General features: G+C 38.0%; 1 protein-coding gene across 3 annotated transcripts in view; it reads left to right on the forward strand.

Moving 5' to 3' along the window:
- USP9X (ubiquitin specific peptidase 9 X-linked) overlaps window positions 1-17909 on the forward strand; it is a 143646-nt gene extending 125737 nt beyond the window's left edge. For 2 of the 3 annotated variants that reach the window (XM_053579952.1, XM_053579954.1), the window contains exons 35-45: window positions 711-1464; window positions 2700-2823; window positions 3568-3793; window positions 4262-4391; window positions 9083-9268; window positions 9746-9966; window positions 10053-10141; window positions 12364-12520; window positions 12664-12876; window positions 14078-14173; window positions 16508-17909. In XM_053579952.1, the coding sequence (XP_053435927.1) occupies window positions 711-1464; window positions 2700-2823; window positions 3568-3793; window positions 4262-4391; window positions 9083-9268; window positions 9746-9966; window positions 10053-10141; window positions 12364-12520; window positions 12664-12876; window positions 14078-14173; window positions 16508-16645 (2334 nt within the window). In that variant the 3' untranslated portion in view covers window positions 16646-17909. The remainder of the gene's footprint in view (window positions 1-710; window positions 1465-2699; window positions 2824-3567; window positions 3794-4261; window positions 4392-9082; window positions 9269-9745; window positions 9967-10052; window positions 10142-12363; window positions 12521-12663; window positions 12877-14077; window positions 14174-16507) is intronic. The other variant, XM_053579955.1, reaches the window with a different exon arrangement.
- Window positions 17910-20304: the final 2395 nt, after the last annotated feature.

Consider the following 20304-nt stretch of genomic DNA (forward strand, 5'->3'; position numbering starts at 1 on the left):
GGATAAATGTTGCCGTAATGGCATAGGCTATTTCCGTATAATTAGTTTTAATTAACATTTAAATCACCTGTGACAGAATTCCTTTGAGTATGTTCATTATTATTTATTTACACTTAAAAATCCAGATAAGACTTGAGAGAGTTTAATATCATTTAAGGCTCGCTGCCTATAGCTCAGTGGCTAGGACACCAGCCACATACACCAGAGCTGGCGGGTTCGAACCCAGCCTGGGCCTGCCAAACAACAATGACAACTTCAACCAAAAAAATAGCCAGGCATTGTGACAGGTGCCTGTAGTCCCACCTACTTGGGTGGCTGAGGCAAGAAAATTGCTTAATCCCAAGTTTGAGGTTGCTGTGAGCTGTGACACCACAGGGTGATATAGACTCTGTCTCCAAAAAAAAAAATATATATATATATATATACACACACACATATACATATACACATATATATAAAAGTTTGCTTATAAGGCCAGTGCACAATGGCTCATGCCTATAATCTCAGCACTTTTGGAGGATCTCTTAAGACCAGGAGTTTGAGACCAGACTGTGCACCATGGCTCATGCCTGTCATTTCAGCCTGAGTGACAGACCATTTCTTTTATTAAAAAAAAAGAGAGAGAGATAGGGGTTTTTTTTACTATAGTTTTTGTTTGCTTTTTTTGCAGTGAATTATAAGAAAACATTCAGTAACTTCTTCTCTTTTAGGTTGATACTGTAAAGCGCTTGCTGATTAAAAAATTACCTCCAGTTCTCGCTATCCAATTAAAACGATTTGACTATGACTGGGAAAGGGAATGTGCCATCAAGTTCAATGATTATTTTGAATTTCCTCGAGAGCTCGACATGGAACCTTACACGGTTGCAGGGGTTGCAAAGCTAGAAAGGGATAATGTAAACCCAGAGAGTCAGTTGATACAACAGAATGATCAGTCTGAAAGTGAAACAACAGGAAGCACAAAATACAGACTTGTGGGCGTCCTTGTACACAGCGGTCAAGCAAGTGGGGGACATTATTATTCTTATATCATTCAAAGGAATGGTGGAGATGGTGAGAGAAATCGCTGGTATAAATTTGATGATGGAGATGTAACCGAGTGTAAAATGGATGATGATGAAGAAATGAAAAACCAGTGTTTCGGTGGAGAGTACATGGGAGAAGTATTTGATCACATGATGAAGCGCATGTCATATAGGCGCCAGAAAAGGTGGTGGAATGCTTATATACTGTTTTATGAACGAATGGACACAATAAGCCAAGAGGATGAATTGATAAGATACATATCAGAGCTTACTATCACCACAAGACCCCATCAAATTATTATGCCATCGGCCATTGAGAGAAGTGTACGGAAGCAGAATGTACAATTCATGCATAACCGAATGCAATATAGTTTGGAGTATTTTCAGTTTATGAAAAAACTGCTTACATGTAATAGTGTTTACTTAAATCCTCCTCCAGGTAAGTATCAGGTATTTAGCTTTTTAGTATTAAAGAATAATACTTACAGGATTTCTTTTTTTTTTTTTTTTTTTTTGTAGAGACAGAGTCTCACTTTATGGCCCTCGGTAGAGTGCCGTGGCCTCACACAGCTCACAGCAACCTCCAACTCCTGGGCTTAGGCGATTTTCTTGCCTCAGCCTCCCAAGTAGCTGGGACTACAGGTGCCCGCCACAACGCCTGGCTATTTTTTGGTTGCAGTTTGGCCGGGGCCAGGTTTGAACCTGCCACCCTCGGTATATGGGGCCGGCACCTTACCGACTGAGCCACAGGCGCCGCCCTTCTTACAGGATTTCTTTGTAGGCATCAACATTATTTTTTAATTTCATGTTAATGTGAGGGCACAAACAACTAGGTTACAATGTTTGTATTTGTTAGATAGAGTCCCTCTTATAGTTGTGTCCCACACCCAGAGGTGTGCCATTTACCTTTATACCCATTAAGTGGGAGCACACCAATCCCTCGTCCTCCTCCCCTCCCCCCAGCTTGAGTTGAATTGAGTTTTTCTGTTATATGGGCACAGATTAAATAATCTACTGGCTTCATACTAGTATCAAGTACATTGGATACTTGCTTTTCCATTCTTGGGCATCACCATGTTTTATTTTTTTAATTTTTTATGCTTTTCTTTTATTTTTGAGATAGTTTCACTATGTCGCCCTTGGTAGAGTCCCTTGGAGTCACAGCTCACAACAACTTCAAACTCCTGGGCTCAAGCAGTTCTCTTTCCTCAGCCTCCCAAATAGCTGGGACTACAGGCGCCTGCCACAATGCCCAGCTATTTTTTGTTGCAGTTGTCATTGTTTAGCTGGCCCTGGCCGGATTCAAACCTGTCACCCTCAGTGTATGTGGCTGGCACCGTAACCACTGTGCTAGGGCGCCAAGCCATCACCATGTTTTAAGTTGTTAATTTCACTTTAAATGGATCTAAATTTTTGCTTTCAATTATTATCAAGTCATATTTAAATGACTGTTTTGAAAGAGGAGCAGTGTACTGTTTTGAAAGAGGAGCCTTTATTTACTTTAGCAGTTTATTTTTTAATTGATTAGTTTGAAATGCACTATTAAAATCAATAGTAACAATTATTAAATAACTTGAAGACTTTTCAAAATTAGAAATGCAGACTTGTTTGAAAATGGGGCTTGAAAATAGAAATTTGATTTTTTTTCTTTTCATATCTACATTTTGTTTATAGGGCAAGATCACCTGTTGCCTGAAGCAGAAGAAATCACTATGATTAGTATTCAGCTTGCTGCTAGGTTCCTCTTTACTACAGGGTTTCACACAAAGAAAATAGTCCGTGGCTCTGCCAGTGATTGGTACGTTGCTTTGGCTTTTCTTTCGTTACTAATAGTTGGTTTGGTTCTTTAATAGACTGCTTTATTTTTTCCAAACCATGAGAACCTTGTTTCAAATTTGGAATGCAGAATAAAACAAAACTCTTGGAAGCTATTAATGAGAGAAATTATTGTTAAAATAGTGACTTAGTCTAAATGTGGCCTTTTAGTATTCAGAAGCCACTTTCCTCTGTTACTCTGTATCATATCTTCAGCATCCCAATACCAAAGACAGACTGAAAAGTCTAGCTATAATGAAATTATGATCCCTGGATTGAATTATGACATAATTAAAAGGGTAATATTACTTTGATTTAACAATTTTTAATCATCTAGCAGATGTCAAGATAAGGGAAGGGGAAGTATATTGTCATTGAATGTAGGAAGAGTTTGGTAATGAATTTTTAGAGGACAACGCAAATTTTCACCTATTTTGTAGCACTGAATAAACCAAGTCATAGTATTTATCTGTCATTTTAATGGTAGTACTAGAAGCAAGTATTGCTTCTAGTAAAAGAAAGTTTTTGGGCAGCGCCTGTGGCTCAAGGAGTAGGGCGCCGGTCCCATATGCCGGAGCTGGCGGGTTCAAACCCAGCCCCGGCCAAAAACCATAAAAAAAAGTTTTTGTTCTTTTTTGGCTCATAGACACTTATGTACTTTTTACTGTAGGAAACAAGTTACTGAATTTGAAATTTATAGATTTTTTTTTTTTTTTTTCTGTTTTAGGTATGATGCATTGTGTATTCTCCTTCGTCACAGCAAGAATGTACGTTTTTGGTTTGCTCATAATGTCCTTTTTAATGTCTCAAATCGCTTCTCTGAATACCTTTTGGAGTGCCCTAGTGCAGAAGTGAGGGGTGCATTTGCAAAACTTATAGTTTTTATTGCACATTTTTCCTTGCAAGATGGACCATGTCCTTCACCTTTTGCATCTCCTGGGCCTTCTAGTCAGGTAATTACATGGCTTTCTTTTAGTGATTAAATGCTTAAAAATAAATTCTGTTTTCTAAAAGTTGAAGTCACAAACATATATGTATCTGTTTGATATTTACCTAACACACACCTCAGACAATCTAATGTCTGTGAGTTCCATTAAAATTACTACATAGCAATGAATAGTAATTACTGGCTCTTAAAAATATAAGGAAATTTTCCCTGTTCAATTACATTATATTAGCTTAAATATAAATTATCGTTTATTTTTAATAGCTTAGTGTGAAGAATTTATAATGAAATCTACCTCAGATCTTTATCCCTTTCCCAAGAAACAACCCTTTTTAATAATTTGATCAGTCTTTCCAGAAATTTTTATGCCTGTATTCAGTGTATATATCTGCATGTACCATTTTTATGCAAATGGAATTTTATCATATGTAAACCTTGTTACTGAAATACAAGTAATGTTTTTTATCTTTTACAGGCTTATGACAACTTAAGCTTGAGTGATCATTTGCTGAGAGCAGTGCTAAATCTCTTAAGAAGGGAAGTTTCAGAGCATGGGCGTCATTTACAGCAGTATTTCAACCTGTTTGTAATGTATGCTAATTTAGGTAAGATTTTAAGTTCTCATAATTATGTATTAAATGGCAAAGTTGCTTAGGTCCAGTGATAAAAATGTAACCCAAACTAAAATAATAGTATCCTATAAAACCTGTTGTGAATTTTATTTGAACATGGCACTTTCACCTTGTACTTTATAATTATTAATGCATGTGTCTGATCTCTGTGATAGACACAGGTCTTAATCATATTTTTATCTCCTAAAGCAGTAGTGCCAAATCTGGCTGTTTTTTGACTCAGACTTACTAAATCAGAATTGCCAAAGGTAATACAAGAAATTCATATTTTCAGGCCAGTTACCGTGGATTAGACCTGTAATCCTAGCACTGGGAATCCAAGGCTGAAGGGTCCTTTGAGCTCAGGAGTTAAGACCAGCCTAAGTGAGACCCTGTCCTTACTAAAAATAGAAAGCATTGGCTGGGGGGTTGTGTCAGGCGCCTGTAGTCCCAGCTATTGTAGAGTCTGCAGGAGAATCTCTTGAGCCCAGGAGTTTGAGGTTGCTGTAAGCAAGGTTGATGCCAGGTTACTCTAGCCTGGGACAGCAGTGAGACTCTATCTCAAAAAAAGAAAGAAATTTATATTTCTAAAGTGTCCACAAATGGTTGTCATACCATATTTGGGTATAGGACTTAATGTGTATGCAAGTTTTTATTGAAGTGAACTGAAATTAAAAATAATGTAGTCATTTAAAAATACTCACTTAGGGGCTCCGTGCCTATGGCTCAGGTGGCTAAGGCACCAGCCACATACACCTGACCTGGTGGGTTCAAATCCAGCCCAGGCCTGCCAAAACAACAATGACGGCTGCAACCAAAAAATAGCCAGCATTGTGGCGGGCGCCTGTAGTCCCAGCTACTTGGGAGGCGAAGGCAGGAGAATCAGTTGAGCCCAGGAGTTGGAGGTTGCTGTGAGCTTGATGCCATGGCACTCTACCCAGGGCAACAGCTTGAGGCTCTGTCTCAATAAATAAATAAATAGAAATATTCACTTAATATTCACTTAAATCACCCTGTTGTTAATAACATGGCCCCTGTATGACAAGTCCTTCTCAACATAGCCTTTTACTAACATGACCTGATAATTTCTGGTGACTACTACCTAAAAAGTATATCTTGGCATCAGTCTAGCTCACAGCAACTTCAAAGTCTGTCATGTTTTGATAGCATTCAGATTTTTGTGTTATTCTTCAACAAGATCACAAATACATGCACATATATACATTGAATACAGGCATAAAAATTTCTGGAAAGACTGATCAAATTATTAAAAAGGGTTGTTTCTTGGGAAAGGGATAAAGATCTGAGGTAGATTTCATTATAAATTCTTCACACTAAGTTATTAAAAATAAATGGTAATTTATATTTAAGCTAATACAATGTAATTGAACAGGGAAATTTTCCTTACATTTTTAAGAGCCAGTAATTACTATTCATTGCTATGTAGTAATTTTAATGGAACTCACAGACATTAGATTGAGCTTTTCCACAGTAGTATTACTAGTAGCATTTACTTAGGTAAAAAATTGTGTTGTTATTCAACAAGATCACAAATATCAGAGCTTTCCACGGTAGCATTACTAGTAGCATTTACTTGGGTAAAAAAAAATGTGTGTGGAGGGACTTTACCTAACAGTTGCAATCAGTGTAACCTGGCTTATTGTACCCTCAATGAATCCCCAACAATAAAAAAAAAAAAGTGTGTGTTGAATGAGTAGATAGGAATATTATAAAAAATTATTTTATTGTTGTTTTGGTGGGTTTTTTTTTTTTAAGTTGGCTTGAAGAGAGATAAATTTCCTATGATTGAAATTATAAAAATTACCTATTAATCAGGTGCACTGATCTTAAAATGAGTAATTTATTAAGACATTCCAATTAAAATCTTAAAGATATTAATATATATTTGGCCAGATTAAGATCTGATTTGGGGACCCATCAGAAGCAGATAGTTTTTAATAACTATAACTACTTTAAAGGTTTTTTTAAAAGTATATCCAAAACAAAGTTTTGAGCATGCTTGTCTTTTCAGGTTTTAACTATGTAGCCTTATTCATCACTAGTTGATCCCTGGCCCTTTTTTTTTTTTTTTTTTTGCAGTTTTTGGCCGGGGCTGGGTTTGAACCCGCCACCTCCGGCATATGGGATATGGGGCTGGTGCCCTATTCCTTTGAGCCACAGGCACTGCCCCCATCCCAAGCCCTTTTAACATAAGGAATATTCTCCTTTCTATTTGTCTCTGTTGTCTTCTTTTCCCTTACTTTTCCATACTGGAGATATTTGAATATTTGTAGTTGAGAAAGAAGAGGATATCTATTATGCAAACAGCCATAAATGGAATCTGTATTTCAAATTTAGAAATCCCACAGTCATTCACAAAAATACTATTCTGTTCAATTACCCTTTTAGATAATTCCCTGTTTGTAAAACATGCACCATTGTTTTGTAATGTAACCTTCTTATAAAATTTTCCTGCTAAGGGTGGTGCCTGTGGCTCAGTGAGTAGGGCGCCAGCCCCATATACCGAGGGTGGCGGGTTCAAACCCAGCCCCGGCCGAACTGCAACAACAACAAAAAAATAGCTGGGTGTTGTGGCGGGCACCTGTAGTCCCAGCTGCTTGGGAGGCTGAGGCAGGAGAATCGCGGAAGCCCAAGAGCTGGAGGTTGCTGTGAGTCCTGTGACGTCATAGCACTCTACCGAGGGGGGTAAAGTGAGACTCTGTCTCTACAAAAAAAAAAAAAAAAAAAAATTAAAATTTTCCTGCTAAAAGTAAATATTGCACAGATCTATAAACCTTCATGTGAAATTCTTAAGACTGGTATGCATTGAGATTCAGAATTATTTGGATTAAAGAAAGGAATACTGTTTATAATAAGAGCTTTTATAGAATCTCAGGATGTCAGATAAGAGGTTGTAGACCTGTATTTATTTTGCTTCTTGGAAAATGGCAACAAATAAAGACAGTCTCCTGGAAGCAAACAAAAAGGTGGTTGCCATATAATATGTTAATGGCTATAATAGGACATATACAAAGCACCACAGAAATATCTCAATGGTGGCTGGACCTGACCAGATTTGGGAAGCACAGGAGACTTAATGGGGAATTTGATATGGGAATTGGTCAGTTGAGTTTTCCATCCAGAGTGAACACCAGATGCTAAGACTTGGGATAAACTTGGCGTGGCTCATTGGAGGAAATGAAAGTTATCCAGTTTGACTAAAATTTATGTAATAAGAGGATTACTGAAGTGCTAAGAAGCAGTCTATGATCACTGGCCTTGTGAGCAAGTCTGTACTTTACCCCCAGAGGCATGGATGTACTGTTGTAGGGTTTTGAACAGACATTCTTTCTAGAAAGATCTCTGGCTACATTGTGGAATCGATTATAGTGGAGTGAAAATGATCTCTAGGTAGAAGATTGATTGTGGCCTATAATGGAGAACTGTCAGTGATGGGGGATATAAGTGGACAGGTTATGGTACTTTCTAGAAGAGGTAGAATCGGCGGATTTGGTGATTGGATATTCAGAGGAGACAGGGAAGAGATAAAAGGAATGATGCCCAGGATTCCAATGAGCAACTGAGCATATAAAGATACCTTTTTGGAAATAATTTTGTAATCATCTGAATGAAAATAGCTAGAAAGAACTAAAAACGGTAAGAGTAGACTGGATTGTCGAGGGAAAGCATTATAGTAATAGAGAAGATAACCTGGCATGGGAACTTTGAGGAACATCACTTTTTAAGAAACACTGGAAGAAGGACTCAGCAAGACCAGGAAGAGGTAGAAGAAAATGAGAGGAATCCAAGAAGGATGTGGTTATGGCTTAAAACTGTTCTTCAGCTATATACCAAGAAAAGGTATAAAAACCAAATCAGTATGGGTTGAGTAATAGAAAATGAGAAAGTACACCAAATGTAGGTGTCTTTTTGAAGTTTGGCTATGGAGGAAAGAAGAGAAGCAGACATTTTATTAAAAGAATTCTTATTTTTCACTTAATTTTGTTTTTATTGTTTTTGTCCTCCTTACAGTGAGGATTATAGTCTAATCTCTTGATACCCTCCAGGCCATAGGAAGTGTTCATCTTATTTACAGCCTGGTATGATTGGAATGTCATAGTCATGGTCACTAGTTAACTGTTTTATTTATTTTGAGAAAGGGTCTCACTTTGCCGCCCTGGATGGGGTGCCATGGCATCATAGCTCACAGCAACCCCAAACTTTTTGGGCTTAAGTGATCCTCTTGCCTCAGCCTCCCGAGTAGCTGGGACTGCAGGCACCTGCTACAATGCCTGACTATTTTTTCTTTCTTTCTTTTTTTTTTTTTTTTTTTTAAGAGACATGGTCTCACTCTAGCACAGGCTGGTCTTGAACTCCTGAGCTCAAGCAATGTACCCACCTCGGCCTCTCAAAGTGCTAGGATTACAGTCATCAGCCACTGTACCCAGCTATTTAATAATTTTATTTTAATACAGAAATCTGTTATACTCAGTGAGTTTTCGGTTTTAGTTAATTCTCTGAATGCTAAGGAAAAGTGATAATCCTTCTGATCATAAAAATTATAGGCATACATTTTGGGTTAACTACTTTTTTTTACTCAAGAAGCCCTTGCCATCCTAAATTTTTTCCTCCTGTATTTTTTTTCCCCCTCTCTTCCTGCTTTTCCCCTCGTGCCTTCATCAAAGGTGTGGCAGAGAAGACACAGCTTCTGAAATTGAGTGTACCTGCTACCTTTATGCTTGTGTCTTTAGATGAAGGTCCAGGTCCTCCAATCAAATATCAGTATGCTGAATTAGGCAAGTTGTACTCAGTAGTGTCGCAGCTCATCCGCTGTTGCAATGTCTCTTCAAGAATGCAGTCTTCAATCAATGGTAAAGTAGAATGCTTTATTCTTTACTTTTAAAATAGTGCTGGGCATATATAATACCTGATTAAATGTAATTCTGAAGATACTTAAATGTAAAATAAAGAGTCTAAAGGAAGGTTTCTGCTTTGGAATATTTTATATTTTGAGTTCTAATACCTTTTTCACACTTTTAGTTGGGGATCTTTTTTTCTATCTGTTATTAAGGTTAACACCATGTTTATGAAATAGTATAAAAAATGCTAACATAGCTATTTAAATTTTTCATTTTATCATCATGGTATATCATTATTTAAACTTTGCATTTTATTGTGGTGTATCTCATTGTTGTAATGCATAGTATTACTTTATTTGTGTGTAGGAAACTTGTTCTAAAATTTTTTTTCCTAAAGTAAAAATGCATGCACTGTTTTCTGTGGTGAAAGCTGTATTTTAATGTAAAGAAATGTATTAGTTTTTCATTTAAGACAAATCTGTATTGTAGGTAATCCTCCTCTTCCCAATCCTTTTGGTGATCCTAATTTATCACAACCTATAATGCCAATTCAGCAGAATGTTGCTGACATTTTATTTGTGAGAACAAGTTATGTGAAGAAAATTATTGAAGACTGCAGTAACTCAGAGGAAACTGTCAAATTGCTCCGTTTTTGCTGCTGGGAGAATCCTCAGTTCTCATCTACTGTCCTCAGTGAACTTCTCTGGCAGGTTAAAGGAAAATTTATATTTATATGTCTCTATAATTTGATTTGTTATTCCTTTAAGTTATTCACAATGTCTTTATTTGTTTATAGGTTGCATATTCTTATACTTATGAACTCCGGCCCTATTTGGATCTGCTATTGCAAATATTACTGATCGAGGACTCCTGGCAGACCCACAGGTGGATATTCTTTTGTTTGTTACTAGAAATAATTGGACTTAGCCAGGCATTAGACATAACCAAAATGGAGCCACCGCACTTCCCCCCCCCCCCCCCCCAAAACCTCTTGGAGTTTTAGTGAATGTTTTATCTTAAAAGACTTAGGACTGGCTCGGTGCCTGTAGCTCTAGCGGCTAAGGTGCCAGCCACATACACCAGAGCTGGCAGGTTCAAATCCAGCCCGGGCCTGCCAAACGACTACAACCAAAAAAAAAAAAACACAATAGCCAGGCGTTGTGGCGGGCACCTGTAGTCTCAGCTACTTGGGAGGCTGGGGCAAGAGAATCGCTTAAGCCCAGGAGTTTGAGGTTGCTGTGAGCTGTGATGCCACAGCACTCTACCCAGGGTGATAGCTTGAGGCTCTGTCTCAAAAAAAAGAAAAGAAAATAGACTTAGAACCAATTGGAATAACAAGTTTTCCCCTTCTCATTTCGTTATTTATGCTTTTTTCTCTCATTGCCAAAGTTTCATACTTAATATCCTTTTTTCTTCCAATTGATTTTAATTAAGGAAAGCTAGCATAGGCTTTTGTTAAGTATTTTAAATTTTATTGATGATGTCCTAGGATTATTTTGGATTAGATTACATTGGTTTTAGAATTAGTTACATGAAATAACATGAAGTAGTCCTAATGAAGTAGTAAGGTTCTCTAAAAAATAGTCCCTAGGGGTGGCGTCTGTGGCTCAAAGGAGTAGGATGCCAGCACCATATACCAGAGGTGGCAGGTTCAAACCTGGCCCTGGCCAAAAACTGCAAAAAATAAAAATAAAAAAGAAATATTCTTAAAAAAAAAAAAAAAAATAGTCCCTAGGTAAGTACAGTCAATTCCCATTATTCATAATATATTCTATAAAGTCACCATGAACATGGAATTAGCAAATAGTGAACCATTGTTCCTAGGAGGAGAGTCATCTTATATAATACATATTGTTCACTTCAATAATATACTCCCAGCCAGTAGCTCTGTAACTTGAGCCTGAACTAACCTTATTAACACATGCACTCTGGGAGGCTGAGATGGGAGGATTCTTTGAGCTCAGGAGCTCAGGAGTTTGAGGCCAGCCTGAGCAAGAGAGAGACGCACTCCCATCTCTACCTTTAAAAAGGGAGAAAAAAAAACTAGCCAGGCTTTGTGCTAGTCACTATTACTCCCCAGCTACTTGGGAGGCTGAGGCAAGAGGATAGCTTAGGCAGGAGTTTGAGGTTGCTATGAGCTAGGCTGCTCCCATGGCACTCTAGCTTGGGGCAACAAACAGGGGAAAAGGCATGAAATCACAGACAAAAGCACAAACATTACAAAATGTGGCACTAAATTTTTAATTTATTACTTTGGGAGAAAAAAAAAACAGGAAATAGTTAGCTATTACTATGTTGTAGTTTGGCAGGAGCTGAGATGAGATCCTGTGTTATTGACAAATCAGCCAAATGGTACTTTTGCATGCAGTGTGTTCTTCTTATCAGAATTCAGATTAATTCTGTATGTCCAAATTATATCACTAGATCCTAACTTATACCTTCAGCAATACACTTTTATAAAAGGAACCAATGTAAAGCAAAATATTCCCAATTATAGCAGTCATAAACTTAGTTAACTTTTTTTTTTTTTGTCTCACTCTATGGCCCTCGGTAGAGTGCCGTGGCCTTACACAGCTCACAGCAACCTCCAACTCCTGGGCTTAAGCGATTCCGTTGCCTCAGCCTCCCAAGTAGCTGGGACTACAGGCGCCTGCCACAACGCCCGGCTATTTTTTGGTTGCAGTTTGGCCGGGGCCGGGTTTGAACCCGCCACCCTCGGTATATGGGGTCGGCACCTTACCGACTGAGCCACAGGCACCGCCCCTTAGTTAACTTTTTTAAAGTTTATGTTACTCTGAGTGTCCTGAATTCACTTCTGGTAACATATTTAAATTATATACATAGCAAGATCATTTTGGATAGGTAATAAGTCTTCAAGGCACAGACTCTGGAATCAGATTGCTAGGCAGCCCTGTGGCCTGGGTACAGTGTTTAACTCTTTGTACCCACTTTCCTCATCTTTTCAAGGGTTTTATAATACTGTCTACTGTCTAGTGTTAGATCAAATGATAAATCAAGGACATTTATTGAATGACACGTAGTAGGCACTCAATATTAGCTACTGCTAGATTTTAGAAATTTTTATTTTATATCTGATTCTCTTTCAGGATTCATAATGCACTTAAAGGAATTCCAGATGACCGTGATGGGCTGTTTGACACAATTCAGCGCTCTAAGAATCACTATCAAAAAAGAGCGTACCAGTGTATAAAGTGTATGGTAGCTCTGTTTAGTAATTGTCCTGTTGCTTATCAAATCCTGCAGGTGAGAATTTTTATTATTTTATAGAAATCTGAAGCGGAATTCAAGATTCTGTTTTAAAAGTAAAGATGAGACTTTGAGGTTGTCATTTTAAGTCAACTTTATTCTAACTCCTCTTACATACACGGTTTTATTTTCTTTTGAAGGGCAATGGAGATCTTAAAAGAAAGTGGACCTGGGCAGTGGAATGGCTTGGAGATGAACTTGAAAGAAGACCATATACCGGCAATCCTCAGTACACTTACAACAATTGGTCTCCTCCAGTGCAAAGCAATGAAACATCAAATGGTTATTTCTTGGAGAGATCACATAGTGCTAGGATGACTCTTGCAAAAGCTTGTGAACTCTGTCCAGAGGAGGTAAAAAAAGCCACCAGTGTGCAGCAGATAGAAATGGAAGAAAGCAAAGTAATTCTTTATTTTATAGGGCAGTGTTTATGTATTTCAAAAATTAATATCCAGGGTTTGTTTTTTGTTTGTTTGTTTGTTGTTTTAACTTTGTCACCCTCAGTAGAGTGCTGTACCTCCAACTCCTGGGCTTAAGCAATTTTCTTGCCTCAGCCTCCCGAGTAGCTGGGACTACAGGTGCCCGCCACAACACCTGGCTATTTTTTGTTTGCAGTTTGGCCAGGGCTAGGTTCGAACCCATCACCCTCAGTATGTGGGGCCGGAGGCCTACTCACTGAGCCACAGGCGCCGCCCCTGAGGGTTTTTCTTTTGTTTTTTGAGACAGTCTTACTTTGTCACACTCGGTAGAGTGCTGTAGCATCATAGCTCACAGCAACCTCAAACTGTTGGGCTTAAGTGGTCCTCTTGCCTCGGCCTCCCAAGTAGTTGGGACTACAGGCACCTGCCACAACACCCAGCTATTTTTTAGACAGGATCTTGCACTTGCTCAGGCTGGTCTCGAACCTGTGAGCTCAGGCAATCCACCCACCTTGGCCTCCCAAAGTGGAGGGTGTTTTTGTTTTTGTTTCTTTTAATGTTTATAATGTGTCACCTTAAGCAAATGTGAGAGCTGCCTTCTGGAGAAATTTCTGTGAAATTGGCTGAAATGTAGTATTTCCAAGAATTCAAATGGTGAGGTAATTTGGGGTTTTTTTTAATTTGTTTTTTTAGACAAAGTCTTGCTCTGCTGCCCAGGCTAAAATGCAGTGACCTAATCATTGCTTTACTACACCCTCAAATTCCTGGGCTTCAGCAGTTCTCCTGCCTCAGCCTCCTGAGTAACTGGGACTACAGACAAGTACCACTGTGCCCAGCTAATTTTTCTGATTTTTTTTTTTTTTTTTTTTTTTTGTAGAGACAAGGTCTTGCTCTTGCTCTGAGGGTGGTCTTAAACTCCTGAACTCAAGCAATCCTCCCACCTCTGCCTCCCAGAGTGCTAGGATTACAGGCATGAGGCACCATACCTAGCCTTTTTTTATTTTTTTAGTTTTTTTAATTAGTTTATCAGCAGTAATGGGGTCAGTTTTATAGGTTTTTAAAATTTATTTCAAGTAGAAAGTTAAAAATAAGCTTAAATTCACCTACATAATTCTTTATCTTTATTCAAAATTAGGAGCCAGATGACCAAGATGCCCCAGATGAGCATGAGTCACCTCCACCCGAAGATGCCCCATTGTATCCCCATTCACCTGGATCCCAGTATCAACAGGTAAACAGAAGTCATTTTGTTGTTTTTATCCCCTAGACCCAAGTTTTATGCTTGATTTGAGAGCATGACTAAATTTGTTGTGACTTTAAAGTAATAGCTTTGGGGGCATGATCAGAAGAGGAACGACTGCAGTAGGGTCCTGGTACAGTGTGTTTGAACTTGCCCTGTGGTGTTTTCCTTGTCAAGTAGGTGATAATTCGTGTCAACATAAAATGATAATCATTGCTTAGTACAAAGGATTATGATAGCATTTCTTGTTAGGCTAAGTCTGCAAATGGATTCCAAAGACATTAAGATATGGCAGTGAAATATGAGATTATTGATTACTTAGCTGCAAATTTCAGTGACAGTAAAATTTAATGGAAAAAAGGATTTGGCGCGTTTCCATAGCTGATCAACTGTAAAGTAAATAAATAACAAATTAAGAAACATTCCAAGTGATAGCTTTTCTTTCTTAAACACAGGCGTGACTAAATTAGATCTTTTGAGACAATGGTACTTAAACTTGCATGGGCATCAGAGTCCCCTGGAGGCTTGTTAACAGCAGAATGCTGGACCCTACCTGAGAGGGTCTGATTCCCTAGGCCTGCGTGAAGCTGGAAAATCTGTATTTCTACCAGATGCTGCTGCTACTACAGCCAGTGGTCTGGAGACCATATTAAGAAATATTTAAGGTGCTGGGCGTGGTGGCTCATGCCTGTAATCCCAGCACTGTGGGAGACTGAGGCGGGAGGATTGCTTGAGCTTGGGAGTTCAAGGCTTGTCTGAGTGAGAGTGAGACCCCCAACTCATGCAAAAAATGGGAAAACCCAGCTGGGCGTCTCAGTGAGCACCTGTAATCCCAGTGGTTTCGGAGCCTGAGGCGGCAGGATTCCCACAGGCTGAGTCTGAGGTTGCAGTGAGCTACAATGCCATTGCATTCTGCTCTGGGCATAGGGTAGAACTTTGTCTCAACAAATAAAAACAAGGCAACTGAGAGGAAAAAAAAGAAAAAGATTTAAAGCATTTTTTTCTTACGCTGAAAATATTTAGAAAGTGGATATGTAGTGTGTTAATTTTCATTATACAAATTATAGCAAGTAAAGCCTGAAATCATCTTGGCTTGGCTGGTGGATATGCACAGAAAAATGAAAGCACTGTAGGGTTCTGGCATTTTTTAAAGGTTAAGGAACCAAATCCACAAGGAGAAAGGTAACTTTTCACAGCCCTAAATAAAAGTTCGTATGTTGATTATGCCTGGTTACTTTACCATCTTGAATTTTGTCTTGTTTTCATTGACATTATTGCTCCTGGCCAAGCATGGTGACTCACATCTAGGAGGCCAAGGCAGGGAAGCTCAGGGAAGGTCACCTGAGCTCAGGAGTTCAAGACCAGCCTGCACAAGGAGGGTGATCCTGTCTCTACTAAAAATAGAAAAACTGGCTTAGCACCTATGGCACAGTGACAATGGCACCAGCCACATGTAGCTGGCAGGTTCGAACCCAGCCTGGGCCAGCTAAACATCAATGCAACAACAAAAAATAGCCAGGCATTGTGGCCAGTGCCTGTAGTCCCAGCTACTTGGGAGGCTAAGGCAAGAGGATTGTTGCTTGAGCCCAAGAGTTGGAGGTTGCTGTAAGCTATGATGGCCACAGCACTCTACCCAGGGCATGGAGTGAGACTCGTCTCACGAAAAAAAAAATTGCTACTGTAAATCTTACATCACAATCAATTAGATTATCATATGGAAGTTAGAAGAGATGTGTTCTGGCTCACAGATCATTCTCTGAAGATTTTTGACCATAAGCTGCAATGAACTAATCCCTGATTTGTTAGATTTGGGTCTGAATAATTTTGGACACTAAAAATCACGTTGGCCAAAGATTTATGCAGACCTACACGAATCACTGCTCTTATTTAGGACTTAAGGGTTTGTCTTCTTCTCTTTCAACCGGACTTTTTTTCACTACATTAATCTGAGTTGTGTGTATTTAAAGAGTAAAGTTGGGTGGCGCCTGTGGTTCAGTGGGTAGGGCCCCGGCCTCATATACTGAGAGTGGTGGGTTTGAAACCAGCCCCGGCCAAACTGCAACAAAAAAATAGCCACGCATTGTGGCGGGCGCCTGTAGTCCCAGCTACTCAGGAGGCTGAGGCAAGAGAATCACCTAAGCCCAAGAGCTGGAGGTTGCTGTGAGCTGTGACGCTACGGCACTCTACCAAGGGCAACAAAATGAGACTCTGTCTCTAAAAGAAAATAAAGAGTAAAGTTTACATTTCCACAGTCTTCAGCCTGTGATTTTGAAGTTGTTTACTATGTGAAAAGTTTTAACATGAAGATCTCTTCTGTCCTCCCAGAATAACCATGTGCATGGACAGCCATATACAGGCCCAGCAGCACATCATATGAACAACCCTCAGAGAACTGGCCAACGAGCACAAGAAAATTATGAAGGCAGTGGAGAAGTATCCCCACCTCAAACCAAGGATCAGTGAAATGCACATAATTAACTGGTTCCATCAAGACTGTGCACCCAGGCCTTACAGTCCCACCTTTTTCTGTGTCTGGCTAATATTTAAAACTAGAAAAAAACTATTGCTAATCAACATGGCGTGGAGAGTTTATTCACTGTCTTATCTGCAGAAATTTGCTGTCAATATATAACCCGCCTGCAGTGGAAAGTGTATAGTGTTTTGTAATAAATGGCCTGATGCTAATGTGTAAATGGCAAAGGTGTATATAGTATATTAATGTTTGACTGTTAACTCTTAAGCAAGAAACTTTTTTCTTGATGAGACTCAACAGATCTATAAAAACTACAGAAGTTAATTTTCTTGTTATACCCATTGTACTCTGCAACCAGTGTTGCCTGCCTCGTGGCAGTTGGATCAACTCCTTTACAAAAAAAAAAAAATAAATAAACCAACAGCGACAAAACAGAGCCCATCCATGTCAGCCACACCAATAGTTTCATGTTAATTCTTTGCCACTGGAGTCAGTTTTACTATGAGCAGTGTAAGGCTGGTAACCTTTAAATTATTTGGTTGATGTAGAAAATTGGTGATGTAACATTGTTTCTAGATTTTTTCATTGCCTTTTTATTCTGACATTAGGTTAATCACTTTGAAGCTGTAGTTATGCTGTAACATTTAGCATGGCTTCACACCAAGTTAGTGTAGCCAATGGGGAAAAAATTACCATAATGACAGCAGTTGTCCCGAAGTGACAGCTGTATTACTCAGAGCTTTTCCTTCTTACACCTAGAATATAAAAATATAAAACAAGAGGAGAAATGTAACAGGCTGTTTTCAGTTGCACATATGTTCCTTATATCTTCTGTTTGACAGGTCAGACTCTGGGTGGGATAAAGAACACTTAAGTATCAGTAATGGGAATTTTAAAAGGTTTAAAACAGGTAAAAATTTGCTATGCCAAGAGGCTGGAGCATAATAGAAGACTGTATTTGGTATGCTTGTTTTGTTTCTTTGGTAGAGCTTTATTAAGTGAATCTTCTAAAAAGCTTTCCTTCTGCTGGATCCCAGGGACATGGAAGTCATCAGAATCCCACAGTACTTGGTACTCCAAGATGTCTGGCTGATTTTCTGCTCAGTCACAGTTTTACTTGAAAGCAAGAATTATCCTAGCTCCTTTCCATTATTCCAAAAAGTTTAACGTTCAAAGCAGGGTCTAATTAAACTACTGGTTAGTTGATATCATTGAAGTATCACAATTTCAGAATAAACACTTGATTAAAAATAAGGAACTCATCAGTTAATACTGTATTTAAATGAGAATTGGTAACTTGAATGTGTGTAATTTTTTGGAACCTGTTTAAAAACCAAATACCCCTGCAAACAGATGCAGCCCACCCTCTTCTATTTAAATATTTTGCTGTTTTATTTTATAGAAATTATTTTGCTGAATTCACAAATAGAATTTGATTTAAGAAGAACTTTTTGTCCTGTGGTGTTTTGGGGTTTTTGGTCCTTTTTTTTTTTTCTTGTTTTTTTTTTTTTTAATTATTTTTTTATTGACTGCACATTAAAATTCTGTGCATTAGCATGCCTAGGCATGACACTGAATTCAGGATTTTAGTTGCATTGAGTTTTTTTGCACAGAAAGATTTGATGTTTGGCCCTAAATTTACTAAAGATTTCGAGAAAACAGGATATTGACACTGTAAAAGTTTCCTAACATAATCTTGTATTTTTTGTATGTTTTTTATATACATGTATATTGAACGAGCACAAGCTTGGTTGTATTTTTTACAATTCAGTAACTAGGAAAATGTTTTGTCAAAAGGCTATAGTTGGAACTGAACAAAGCAGAAACAAAATTGAGCATTGCATTATTTTGTGATTAAAAGGGGCAGGTATTTAAGATAATGCTTTGGGTATCTTATTTCCAGTACTCTGTAGATAAATCTGTTCTTCGAAGTTTTCAGTAGTATTAGGAAATTTTGACACCAGATCCTGTTTTTACTTTTAAGGATGTTACATCTGAATTTGTTTGAACAAAAGTCATATACAATGCTTGCAATTCCAATTGGTAGTCTTAATTTAAAAGTTCCTGATCATAACATAAGCTTCCTCAATGAGTGAAATAGGTTTAACTTATTTGGACAAGTCACTCTTATTAAATACACCATCTCACATCTGAGAGATTTTTATGTTTCCTGCTCCCTAACAAAATATGTAATATACTGAATTTAAAAACCTTAAGGACTTCCTAGTTAAGAAAAAACTTGACATTTTTTAAAGCTGTGGATTTTTTCCTTGGAGGGAGATCCCAACTTTGGTTCCTTTGAATTTACAAGCCCAGTTGTTCCAGGTGAAGGCTTGTGGATCATTTTTCCCTCCATTTGAGGAGGAACCATCTGTGCTGTGACCAGGAGCAAAGGGAAGCGAACGGAGTTATTTTTGTTTGTGCAAATTATTTTCTATATTTGAATCTTAAACATTAATGTATAACCAGAAGTTTTAAGATGCATGTTATTATACAAGCAACATAGTGGTGATTTTTGAGGTCTTTTTTCCTGAACATAAATGGCACATCTTAAATTTCAAGGCTTCAAAGTGCCTGAAGATTATTTTATTTTTCCCTCAACTAGTTTTTCGAGCCATATATTTCCTACTTAAAATGTTTTGGAATCACTAGTCTTCCTTTGAAAGAAATACCCACCAGAATTCTAAGTGGCATGATTACTTTATGGAAGACAGAATATGTTAAAGACTGAAGATACTTTATTTGTTAAAGCTGTGTGAACTAGGGCTTTGCCCTATTGGATCTAAGTATTCCCATGCACAACTTGGTAAAAACCGTATTGCTGCTGTTTTTAAGCCCTCCACCAACTGAATTTCCATGTTCATCATTGTAGAGGAAGAAAGAAGAACATAATAATCATACTTGGGGATTTTTTTCCCTGATTTTTCTCTCAGTGATGATTTCCCAGCCTTGTGTCTTTTACCTGTTATGTATACAAATTTAGAATTATTAAAATGTACTCTATTTTTTTCATGATTAAATTTATTGGTGAATGATAGCTGAAGTCCTAGTAATGGCTAAAAGATGAGGAACCGTTTATTTGAGTTACATTTGTAAATGAAAGCAACAGTCTGTGAATATTCAGATGACTACTTTAAAGTAGTCCTTTCAGCTTTTTATTAGTATTTTTCCAGCTTGTGTTCTCCCATGAGCTAGTTTGCTGAAATTTGTGGTTAATTTGGTGGATATATCCTGCCTTATTTAGAAATACAACTGGCTAAGAAAATTGCCTTTTCATTATAAGTGCCCGGTTTTGGTTTCTAGTTTGAAAGTACTACATACTGCCATTAAAGGAAAACAACACTCTCCTCACCCCAGTTTTTGTGTTAACGAGAAAATAAACCAGTACTGGTTTCATAGTAGGGCTCAACCAGAATTGGTTTTACACCTACGTGAATGTTTAGTATTTGAAAATAAGATTTTGAGTGTGATAAGTCACTATAGAAGTGCTAAATGTATTAAGAATTTGCTGCCAATTGTATTTATAACAATTATTTTACGTTTCCAGAAATGTAGCACTTTACCTCCAAATTTGTAGGTATAAGAAAGGGGGGGGGAGGTATACTGCATTTTAAAGTTGCAAATGGGTGAAAATTTATTTTGAAATCGA

The sequence above is a fragment of the Nycticebus coucang genome, chromosome X (assembly GCF_027406575.1).
Source record: "Nycticebus coucang isolate mNycCou1 chromosome X, mNycCou1.pri, whole genome shotgun sequence".
Classification (NCBI taxonomy): Eukaryota; Metazoa; Chordata; class Mammalia; order Primates; family Lorisidae; genus Nycticebus; species Nycticebus coucang.